At 46.7% G+C, this 12435-nt stretch overlaps 1 protein-coding gene across 3 annotated transcripts in view; it reads left to right on the forward strand.

Moving 5' to 3' along the window:
* Positions 1 to 10521, forward strand: part of Nfkb1 (nuclear factor kappa B subunit 1) — a 108607-nt gene extending 98086 nt beyond the window's left edge. For 2 of the 3 annotated variants that reach the window (XM_021158247.3, XM_029474969.2), the window contains 8 exons: positions 110 to 311; positions 768 to 937; positions 1215 to 1317; positions 3448 to 3572; positions 4281 to 4347; positions 4642 to 4814; positions 5625 to 5802; positions 9660 to 10521. In XM_021158247.3, the coding sequence (XP_021013906.1) occupies positions 110 to 311; positions 768 to 937; positions 1215 to 1317; positions 3448 to 3572; positions 4281 to 4347; positions 4642 to 4814; positions 5625 to 5802; positions 9660 to 9820 (1179 nt within the window). In that variant the 3' untranslated portion in view covers positions 9821 to 10521. The remainder of the gene's footprint in view (positions 1 to 109; positions 312 to 767; positions 938 to 1214; positions 1318 to 3447; positions 3573 to 4280; positions 4348 to 4641; positions 4815 to 5624; positions 5803 to 9659) is intronic. The other variant, XM_029474970.2, reaches the window with a different exon arrangement.
* Positions 10522 to 12435: the final 1914 nt, after the last annotated feature.

Here is a 12435-nt window from a genome sequence, read left to right on the forward strand (position 1 = left end):
AAGCTCCTTGAGTGACAAATGTCCCTACAGTATGACTCCATAAAATAGCCTAAAGCCAGGGGCTACAGACATCCCTAAGCAATGGCTCTCCCGCTCCTTCTCTGTGTAGACACCTCTGCACTTGGCCGTGATCACCAAGCAGGAAGATGTGGTAGAGGATTTGCTGAGGGTTGGGGCTGATCTGAGTCTTCTGGACCGCTGGGGCAACTCTGTCCTGCACCTAGCTGCCAAAGAAGGACATGACAGAATCCTCAGCATCCTACTCAAGAACAGAAAAGCAGCGCTCCTTATCGACCACCCCAATGGGGAAGGTAAGGGCTGTCGCCTTGCTGGCTAGCCTTCCCCTCTCGGCTGCAGCATAAGGGCTTGGCATTTGACAAATGCGTCTGACATGACTTTCACCATGAATACTCTCCTCGGCCAGCTGGAGTTTGTCATTTCTTGTGGTTATTTCTGCTGTTTATTACAGCAAACGCCCTTAAAGATTATTTGGGAGTGTTACTTAGTAAGTGGAAAAGCAAGCCCGAGCAAACATTAGTCTTTATAAAGCATCGTGTGTGTGGAGAACGTTTACATAGTAGCTCAGTGTCTCCCGAGAGCACAGTGAGAGCTTGTGGCTTCTGAAAGTAGAACAGAGGACCGTCTGAGCCTTTGAAGCGCGCCCTGAACAGAAACCGGAAGTGCTGCGACCTCGTGGTGCCCCTCCTCCCCGCACGCAGCCCCGCTCTGTCAGTCTCACCCACATCTCTGCCTTTGCTCGGCCTTAGGTCTAAATGCCATCCACATAGCTGTGATGAGCAATAGCCTGCCATGTCTGCTGCTGCTGGTGGCTGCCGGGGCGGAAGTCGATGCTCAGGAGCAGAAGTCTGGGCGCACAGCGCTGCACCTAGCCGTGGAGTACGACAACATCTCATTGGCTGGCTGCCTGCTTCTGGAGGTAAAGGCGTACTTGTGATCTTAACCTAAATCCTCCTGGAAGTTTTAGGGAAGTCTTTTCAAAGAATGACGCTAGGGTCAGCTTGCTGTCAGTATTCCACTGTCTGCTTTCTGCATCCCCAGCTCCAGCCCAGCTCTCGACCTGGGGATGCCAGTGACAGAGCCAGCCCAGTATAGCAGTTGGGTGAATGATGTAACCTGAGGTGCAGCGGAGATGTGGAGGAGAGACAGTGGAGGAGAGAGCCCCCTGCTAACTCTTTCTTTGTGGGCGGATTTAGGGTGATGCCCACGTGGACAGTACCACCTATGATGGGACTACACCTCTGCATATAGCGGCCGGAAGAGGGTCCACCAGACTGGCAGCTCTTCTCAAAGCAGCAGGTAAGATGCTGTGGTCACTGATACCAGCAAAGCAAACTGCCTGCAAGTGCAGGGCTGCCTGCGGAGCTGCGGTTCTGCCCTGGGAAAGTGCAGGTAAAAGAGACCTGCACCCGGGCCACCCTGCAGATGGCACTGAAGGCTCTGCTTGGCCTCGGGTTTACCTTGATGCTCGAGTTAGTTCCCACTCTCTGGTTATCTACGCTGCCTTTGTGTTGTTTAGGTTGACTCGGTACCTATAAAATCTTGAGCTGTGTCAGCTTCTGGTCATATTACAAGTCTCCCAGAAGGAAAATATCTAAAGACTTCCTTTTGCAAAAACAGTCTCTTAGAAGCTGAAAGCATGGGAAAAGCAAATGAGCCCTGTATTCGTGTTACTGTGCTTGAGGCACTAAGACTTGCTGGCCTCCACTGCCTTTCCTCGGCTCCAGGCACCATGCTGGCATCCTACATTCACAGTCTCCTTTACCACATCTACTCCTCAGTAACTCTCTGAGATAAGAACTGTTGTTATTAATCCCATCTGAGCTCCAAGAAGGCAGACTACAAAGATGATCAAGCCCCACTCCCAGTGTCCCGGAAAGCTGTGAGTCACACCACCGCAGCCCGACTGCAGACTCTTATTCTCCACACTGTGTTTCTTTCTGCTCTGCTTGGGGTTCTAGTCCTTCCTGTAAAGCACTCTGAAACATTCCAGCTCATCTCCTGTCTCCGGCGCCTTGTGTGTTCAGTGTTAACACATGGTTGATGAGGTTGGTCTTCCGGGCCTGCCCAGACACACCTAATTTACACCAGAGGTTGATAAGGGAGGATTTGTGAATGACACATTCCTTATAGATTCAGGCAAAGAGGCCCTGGTTGTAATGTGTTGAGTCATTTTGAAAGTCACTGATTATACTGGGGGGAAAAAATTGTCTCTAGTCAGACACCTGAAATCTCAACATTCAGAAGGCTGAGGCAGGAGAATGGCCACAAGCTTAGGCTACCTTGGTCCACATAGTTCTAGGCCGAACAAAGATACATAGTGAGAAACTGTCTCAGCAGTAAATATATAAATGTAAACGCTTTTACTTGAATTCACCATGAAAAGGTAGCAAATAATATCTTGTGTGACATAAAGAAAACCAGACAAAAAACCTAGCCCTGACCTCCTCGGAGTCACGAAGGTCACTTCAGGGACAGGTGTAGCCCTCGGGTCTTCAAACTCATTTCCCAGTCATGTTCCTGGCCATGTTTTGCTCACGTTATAAAAGAGCAAGCGAGGCAGCAGAGAGTGGCCAGGCAGCAGTGTTGGCCCAAGTCAGAGGTTCTGTTGGCAGAACTGAAGCAAAGTCTTCATTCCAAAAGGCTGTGCTGAGCCTGCCTGCCACTGTTGGGCCAACCCGGAGCCAAACACCCATAGGTAGAATAGCCAGGAAGGCATGACAGGTAACTCTACTAACATTAGGATTACTTTTTATGTTCTCTTGCTGGGAGCTGAAGAACAGGCAAGATCCCCAAGATTTGTTAGCACATTTTTTTCCCCATAACAACACATCCTGCCTAGCATAGCGGCCTTGCAGTGTTTATTTCTCTGTTGCTTAAGAACTAGGGCCCCAACAGGACAGCACTCAAGGACAGAACTGACCAAGCAGATCTGCTCCACACAAGCAAGAGAGAGTGTGAGAAGTGTGTATTGGTAGATGTAAATGTGAAGTGCAAAATTTTGCACCCTGTGGGTGCAAAAATGCCACCTACTAGTCCTTAGGTTAAAATGTATCCTTTGTAGTAAAATAATAATAAATAATAATAATAATAATCCTGCAGAGTTACAAATCCCAGGAGTACTTGAAGTCTTTCATGTGTTTACTTTGCATCCTGATCACATGCTCCCCTCCTCCCAGTGCCCTCCACATGGCTCCTCCTCCCCACCCCCTCCCTCTCTCTTCACAGTGTCCTTGGCTACCTACTTCCATAGAAGTGAATTAAAATTTTTTAAAAAGTTGTTTTAAATTTCACTAGAAATGAAAAGTTATCCTGTAATTGCCTTAATGAGCTAGAGGCAACCTGTCCCTCGACATGGGAATCCTGTGTGCGATTGGAGGCGGACAAGCTTTTCATTTTACACAACACTGTATTTCCCTGACTCCATAGGAGCAGACCCCCTGGTGGAGAACTTTGAGCCTCTCTATGACCTGGACGACTCTTGGGAGAAGGCTGGAGAAGATGAGGGAGTGGTGCCAGGTACCACACCCCTGGACATGGCTGCCAACTGGCAGGTGAGCCCTGGCCAGCCCATCTCATGGGTATTTATGGGAGAGCCAGTGGCTCAGGAATATAAAACAGATGGTCTTCTTGGTGCTCTCCTCCCTAAAGAACATGCCTTTGTTTTTATGAGGTCTTCTTACCGAGAGGGTCTTAATCTTGAAAGATGGTCTTCATCCATGAAAGATGAAGGTCGGGTGAGCCAGAGTGTAAAGCTGTTTGCGTAACCGGATCAGAGTTCAGATGAGAGAGGTTAGAAAAGCACAAAACGCACGGAAGAGTTACCCTGTCAGCACACGACCAGAGTTCTTGCCATTTCTGTCAGAAGCTAGCTTGCCCAGAGCTTAGGCAAGAGGTTGCTGAACATAAAAATAAACTAGAAATTCTCTTGTGGATTTCCATAAACATATTAAAAACCTTCCTTAAAACACAATAGGGCTTACACTTAAAGGAGAAAACACTAGGTGTTTGGGCCAAGAGAAAAGAGCCAGAAGGCAAAGTAGGCAGTGTACGGGTCCAAGACAGTCGGGTTTGTAGGAATCTAGACTCTCTGTGCACTTCTAGGAGGCTGTTTGCTGGCTGGGTGTCCCTACAGGGAACACAGAAAAGACTGACCCCTGACATTCCTACCCTGTGTACCATCAGCAAATTCACCTCAGAGAACATCAGGATTTTAAAAAATCATATCTGTGTATATTTTCTCATGTTTTTCTATCCCACAGGTATTTGACATACTAAATGGGAAACCGTATGAGCCCGTGTTCACACCTGATGATATACTACCACAAGGTGAGGTGTGGTAGGACAGATTCTCTCAGCCAGTGTTGCCCCATGCTGTGGTTTACAGGAGGAGAGGAGAGGCCAGCCTGGGCGAGGGTGTACAGCAAACCGTCTAGATCTTATCTCAGAATCTGAGATCCCTGGAGGTGTGGCCCTGAGCTGCTAGAAGCACCTACTGCTGCTGCTGAGCAGGGCCTCTGGACTTGGCAGAAGCTTGGTGGCCTCCATCAGAAGTTGGACAATGACCTGTCCTCTCAGATTGATGGTCCCTGGAAGGTTAAAGCAGTCATGTTTCTTTCTTAGGGGACATGAAGCAACTGACAGAAGACACGAGGCTGCAACTCTGCACACTGCTGGAAATTCCTGATCCAGACAAAAACTGGGCCACTCTGGCACAGAAGTTGGGTCTGGGGATATTGAACAACGCCTTCCGGCTGAGTCCTGCTCCTTCTAAAACTCTCATGGACAACTATGAGGTAACACGCCACCGTACCATTTAGAGTTGTCTGTGTAACTATTGGTAGTTGACCGTGTCAGCTCCACTGAGCAGCACAGCCTGCCCCCTTACATAGTAACTCTATGAAAGGAAACCAGTCATTGCCCGGAAGGCAAAGGGAGCCAGGCCAGGATGGCGCCTTTTTCCTGAGAAGACTGGTTACCTGTCTCTAGGCATTCCCTGTTTTCAAATTCTCAGAGCCTTCCTGTGAAAAATACTACTGCCCACAGGATGGGGACCCCTACAAGCTGTGATCAGTGTGTGCATCCCTGTTTCCAAGAGGGAGCCCCCCAGGGCCATGGCTTCATTGTTCTGTCAGGTGACTCCTGTTAGAGCAATTCCAAACTAAAAAATAGACAAACATGGGTGAGCTACTCCGAATGAGGCTGTCATTGCTAGCTGCTGTCTTCCCTGGATTTCTGTGCATAGACGTCACCATAGGCAGTCTCCTGTCTCCATGAACTCACAGGCTTCTTTCCCTTCCTTCCCTTCTTTTTTCTTTATCTCTCTCCCCCTTCTCCCTCATCTTCTCCATCTCCTTCATCTTCTCCATCTCCCTTATTCTCCCCTTCTCCATCTCCTTTATTCTCTCCTTCACCTCTCCTGTGATTTTTCTGAATGGATTTGATCCAAGATGGGAACTAGAACCTAAACACTGTGTGTTTCTTCAGGTACTCCTTCCCTGCCCTCTCCAAACCCCCCAAGCTCTCTGGAGCAGACACAGAGAAGGGACGCTAACAGCCTGCAAACAGGCTGGAACACACGAACATACTCTCCCTTTTCCTACCAGGTCTCTGGGGGTACCATCAAAGAGCTGATGGAGGCCCTGCAACAGATGGGCTACACAGAGGCCATTGAAGTGATCCAGGCAGCCTTCCGCACCCCGGCAACCACAGCCTCCAGCCCCGTGACCACTGCTCAGGTCCACTGTCTGCCTCTCTCATCTTCCTCCACGAGGCAGCACATAGGTAAAGAGGCTGAGAGAGTTGCTTTTCCTCGCTGGCAAGGTCTTTGTGCTCTGTGATGTAGCACTACACTCCCTTTCCCTGGTCTTTTTCCGGACATGTGTTCCTCTGTGGCATGCCACCCGCTCCCTCCCCACAGTGCTCCCGTGCGCACACAGGAACGGGCAGTTCCCACAGACACTCACATTGGCATATAGGTCACTTAGAATCTCAGTAGACACTGGACATGGCGGGAAGGGTTAAAGAAACACTACTTCTCATATTTGTTAAATTTGGAGAAAGATTCTAAGAAAGGTGCACAGCCCTGGGCCACAGGACAAGAAGTAGGACCCAGAAAATACGCATATTGTATGACCCTTCCTTTCGTGCCACCACCCTCAGGTCCCCCACCTCCTCCCTCCCTCAGCACTCCCCATCCTTCAGCTCCCACCCTGCTCATGGTCCTGCCTTTGTCTTCCCACACTAACATCCACCTGTCACCCCCAACACATGCGTTTGTACGAATGGATCTCAGTACAGACTTGAATTGTGTCATTGTTCCCAGCCCGTGCTTTCTCTAACCTCAGCACCCTTTCTTCTTGTTCATCTTCTACCCTAGCCACAAACTCCACTGAGACCAGGAACAGCTAGCATTCTCCCATCTTTGTATTATGCCAGCACCCGGGTGGAAGGCCTTCCGTCTGGGCTCAGTAGGTTATGTCTGCCCTCCACCTGGGGCAGTCGTTCCCTGAGAGCCTGCCTGTCACCTTCAGCGGGCCCTGGACACCTGATTCTTGCCTCTTTGTCCTGTACTGTCCTTCCTTCCCCACCTGCTGTGGAGAACCTGTTGCTAGGATGTAACTTCTCATCTTTAAACGCTGGCCCGCCCGGCCACAGGCTGCTTAGCCCCGTTTTGATTAATGTTACATCTCAATGAATGGCTTTATCCATTGATAGCGCTTTGGTTAACTCATGTTTTCACATTTGTATGATACATGCTGTTATTTTTGTTCGCATTTCTCATATGGGGGAATCTACAGGTAAACACAGTCTCCAAGTTCAGTAGAAAATGTCATTATTAAGAGTATTATATCCATTAAACAGTAAACAGATTTTTAAAAAAGAAAGAAATTTAGAGAAAAAAATTTTAAAAAGAAAGAAATTTAGAGAAAAACGAGACATCACTTCCTTGTTACAGCCTTTAGCTGAGTTCAAGCTTCTCAGAAGAATATGATAACTGCTGGCCAGCTCACCACCTCTGTCCACCGTCTGCTTCTGTCCCCTCCTCTCCTAGGCTCTCCTCCACATTGCCCGATTGATGCTCATCCTGTCACAGCTGATAAGGGCTTCACCCTCACTCACCAGTGTCCTCTCAGGGCCTTGTCACCCACACCCACCCTGCTGCCTCCTCCTCACTCCTGTGCATGTATGTGTGCACTGGGGTCCTTACAGTATTTTTATACATACTTAGTTCTGGTTTATTCTCACAACTCCCTCATCTCCCATCACCCGAGCCCTGGACCCTCTACTCCCTCCCTTCCCATTTTCACATGTGTTCTGTTCCCCTTCCTACACTTTACATCCCTTTAAAGCCTGTTTTCTGCCCCCTGGAGGCCTTTGCTAGTTTTCTGGTCTCTGCTCATGCTCACTCCCACATGAATATACATACGTGACTGTTGGAAGCTAGGATCCACACGGGAGAGAAAATGCATGGTATTTATGTCTCTGGGCTGCCTTGATTAGTATTCTCCAGTTCCATCCATTTCCCTGCAAGTTTCATCTCTCTTTATGGCCAAATAAACTTTATCATCTTCACACAACTCTTGACTCTTGCACAAACTCATACTGGCCATGACTGTCAAAAGTATAGCCAGGCCGTAACAAAATCTAAGAGTGGCAATGAATACTTTCTGGCATTCAGTGCCTCATGCTTAACCCTGAAAGGGCATCTCTTCTTGGCAGATGCCAAGTTCAGCCCATCCTCACTGCTTGCCTGAACTCCAACAGTGGCTCCTAATCAGCTTCTTTGACTCTTTGCTTGCCCTTCCATCAGTTCTCTGCACCACGGTGATGTGAGATGATAGGGCTCCAGTCACAATTAAAAACTAAATACTTAGCAGGTAGGAACACGGCAAGTGTCCCCTCCTCTACCTTTGGGAAAGCCAGGTAGGGTGACAAATATGTACAATCCTGGTAACCCACTCATAGAGGAAAGGACACCGAGAGAGGTGGATCCACAGAACTCACTGGCCAGTCTCTAAAAACAAGATGGAGAAGGAACAAGGAAGTCACACAATGTCGACCTCCCCATACCCCACATGTGCACATGAGCACACATCGCACAAACACAAAGCAAATACTTAAATACTGTATTAGATTTCCATCATTGTGACCAACTTAGAAGGAGAGGAGATTTGGTTGGGCACACAGTTTTTATAGGTCCCATGGGCCACTGCCTTCAGGGTATAGCAAAACCCTTCATCACAGAGGAAGCAGGTGGTAGAGGAATCCTACTCACTTCAAGGTGTTTGGAAGTACACAGAGATGGGAAGGAGCCCGAGTACAGATCTCTTTCAAAGCCACGCCCTCCATGACCTAACTTCCTTCTGTGAGGCCCCATAGTCAAAGAGTTGTATCACCTCCAAATAATGTCACAGGCTAGAAACCAAGCCTTTACTTAGCACACAGCCTTTGTAGGACATTTTAAGATCCAAACCATAATACACAGTAAGCCTTTCAAATGCTGCCCTGTCCCTGTTACACAACAGACAGTTGACTGGATGAGGTAACACCAGGACACCGCTTTGGCATGGTCATTGAGTCTCAGTGTTCTGACGTTAAGATTCAATGATGATAGTCAAATATTTGCTTAGTAAGTGTTAGTTAGGCTTCTGTTTCTTTAGTCACTCTGTACAGAAATAATCTGCTCTGGTTCCCAGGGATGCTTTGCAGGCGATAGAATTTAACTTAAGCTTTTGGTATAGACACATTTAAAAAAAAAAAACAAGCCTCATTTTCTTGCACCAAAAGAAAATTTTCTAGGCAATGTGTATTATTTAAAAGCTCATACGGCTCAGAGAGAGGTGCCATTTTTAGTTCCTGCTTCTGTTATGAATTTATTTTGCCTTGTATTCAGCAGTTTGCTCAGCTGTTAAAAAAAAAAAAAGACAAAAGGTAAAATGATAGAGCAGTTAGAAAAATATGCCTCGCTTTAAAAAGGAAAACATGTTTGTCCTGAACCAAGAGAATTCAGAACAGATTCTGATCAACAGAAAGATGTACTCTCGGCCAGCTCTGATGTACCCTGCAGCACTCTCTAATGGCATTTGATAACCCCTGCCGTTCACACAGCCAAGCAGCACCGGTGGCATGATGGGGAGGTGGGATGCCGTGCTGCGCAGGAGCTAGCAAGCACAGCCCTCCAAACCATAGCCCACACGGAGCCTGGGAGGGAGCCCACTGCTGTGGATGGTGCTCTAGGGCACTATGACAAAGCTCTCTGGGTTTATGTCAGCCCCCAGCTCCCATCCATCATGGAAGGGATTCAGGGCAGGAACCCAAAAACTTTGAATCTGAAACTGCTGAGCACCCCAGCTTGTGCCTCACGGGCTCATGCTCCTATAGCTTTCTTACACAGCCCTGGACTGCCTCTCTGTGAGTGGTGCTGTCTACAGTGGATAGGTCCTCCTAAGGTCAGTTAACTGTCAGGACACGCCCACAGACCAGTCTCATCTGGCTGGGCCCTCCCTCATCTGTACCTCCCTCCCCAAGTGATTCTAGACGTGTGAAGTTGACAGTTGAAGGTGACAGGGACAGCAGGCAGAACAAAGCCCTTGCCGTGGCCTAGCTCAGCCCCTCATGAGTCTGTGCTTTCTCCGCAGATGAACTCCGGGATAGTGACAGCGTCTGTGACAGTGGTGTGGAGACATCCTTCCGCAAACTCAGCTTTACAGAGTCTCTTACTGGAGACAGCCCACTGCTATCTCTGAACAAAATGCCCCACGGTTATGGGCAGGAAGGACCTATTGAAGGCAAAATTTAGCCTGCTGGCCGTTCCCCCACACTGTGTAAACCAAAGCCCTGACAATCCATTGCATTGTCCCAAAGGAGGAAGGCAAAGCGAATCCAAAGGTGCTGGAGAATCGCCGGCCTGCAGGGTCACTCGATTTCATTCAAGGCCTTCCGAATTTGGCGTCCTTTCTTGGTTCTGAAATGAAATGTAGTTGCCACGCACAGACGGTGTCTAGCAATCACGGCGCTCGCTGAGCTGCACTCTGTGGCTCGGGTGCGGTGTCTTGAGCTTTCTCTGCTGCTACTGGATCACATTTGCTTTGTGTTGTTACTGCTGTCCCTCCACTGGGTTCCTGCTGTCATTAAAAGGTGTCGCTGTCCCCACCCGGTGTCCTTTCTAGCCATCTACTGTAAGTTGTGCATTCAAATTAAGATTAAGGGAAAAACATATTTTTAAATGAGTACCTTGATGCGCAATAAAAAAAAAGACATTTCTTTTTTTAATGTGGTTTATCTGTGATTTAAAAAAAAAAAAAACCACATGAACTTACAATATTTAAAACATGCTACAATCAGTGCTGAAAATAGTATTTTCCCCGTTTTCTGCATTTTACTATTGTAAATATGTTTTCTAAATCAAATACTTTAAAAGAAGAAATGTTGAATTTATAAATGCTATTTACTTTTTTATTTTACTTTTATAATAAAAGTACAAGCACATTGTTGACCTAATCTTGTCTGATCTCTGCAAATGCTTTCTCAGAGGAGTCCCTGTGACTGTGGGAACAGCCCACAGCCCGTTTGTCACATACACATTCTCCCTTAGACACCTTTCTTTGAAGCTAGAAATGTTCAAAAAGACAACTGTGGAAATAAAAGTGTTCTAACCCAAGACTGAGGTTGGGGTTGATGCGTTCTAACCCAGGCAACGTCATCTGGACGCCTGGCATCAACATTCCAATCTCTACACCGTTCCTCTCCAGTGCACAATGTCTGTGTCTGAGAAGGATAATAGACCCCAGCTTCAGCACGTCGTCTTCTGGATACAATGTGGCCGTTGCGTTCATGGCTGACTACACAAAACCTGTACAAGATGTGGTCCTTCATCATGTATAGGGAGGGACTGATGAAATACACACACACACACACACACACACACACACACACACACACACACAGCAACTGGCTGTTAATAGTTGCTAGGGAAATGGGAGTCCTTTCTTCAAATGGTATAGCCCATACTCCAGTAACTATTCCCTCCCCATATTCATGCAGGCAACCCTAATTAAACTCACTCATACACACAAGCACAGAGGCATGAAAGTAGGAGGCAGAAACAAGAAGGCAGTGGGGTTTGGGGATATGATCTCAGTACATCCTATACATGTTTAAGATCATGAGAAAATATACATTTTAATTAAAAACTAAATTTCAACATACGTAAAAGATCTTCCAGTATGGAGTTTAGTAAGTCTGCATGGCTGAAAGTAGAAAGAGGGAAGATTAATGGCTTGAAAGAGGCCTTAGTTTGGACTCTGGTGTGTAACCAAGGTCATTTAGTGTGTAGTGTAAAGATCAAATCCAAGACCTTCTGGTGAAGTGGCTTGGCAGTTAAGAGCACTGATCCTCCAGAGGATCAGTCAGTAGGTTTAATTCCTAGAATCCCTCACAGCTCACAACCACCTGTAACTCAGGTCCCAGGGAATGTGATGCCCTCTTCAGGCTTCTGTGGGCACCAGGCATATAAATGGTGCACAGATATACATGCAGGCAAAACATCTATACACACAGAAAGAAAAAACAAAAACCTAAGGCCTTGTCATGCCACACAAGTGATCTACTACTGATCCCATGGAAGGGCCTGGAAACCCACCAGCTATTACCTTTGGGAACTGCCTTCACTACAAAGAGCTCTCACCCCCATTTACATGGTGGTCATATGAATGCCTTTCCCTTTGCTGGGACCTTCAGATCCTGGGAGACATGCTAAAGTGGTCTGGGCTATCTCCCTCACACTGCTCAAGGTACCCCAAATAGACATCTTGTATATCAGTGTCCATATGACAAAATATTCCAAACTTTCAATGAAGAAAATGGAGGTCCAGAGAGTGCAACTCAGTTGTGGCTAAGGTGCTTCTGCGTTTATATCCAGATACTTAGCGCCTAGGCTCATGAGTTAGAGAATGATTTTATTGGGACAAAAAAGATGATAATGACTGAATCTATTAGTAGGGATTTGGTATAAGATTAAGTAAAATATCATTAATGAAGAAATGATTAATTGTTTAAATATATAATACAAGCTACTTAATGATACTTAAATTATTTAATAAATATTCTAAGTGACTAATCATCAATTAATCTGAATCCCTTTTTACCAAAATTTCCATATGTATGAAAATTTAAACCATACGAATTTTAGACATACCACCAATCTTAGACAAACAACCTTGACATCGAGAAGGCCCTCTACTCGAGACTTCATTCTGTAATGTAAAAACAGAGCAGATTCTACATCTTAGAATGCATCACAAATGAACAGAAACTGGTTAAACAGAAAATTCTGTTTTCTATTACAGTACCCTCTCTCCACCCTAACACACCCTTATTCTGAGTTGGAAACTATAAGACAAAACCGTCCTGCTT

Source organism: Mus caroli, unplaced genomic scaffold (genome assembly GCF_978045245.1).
Source record: "Mus caroli unplaced genomic scaffold, Mus_caroli_1 scaffold_3, whole genome shotgun sequence".
In the NCBI taxonomy this organism is placed as follows: Eukaryota; Metazoa; Chordata; class Mammalia; order Rodentia; family Muridae; genus Mus; species Mus caroli.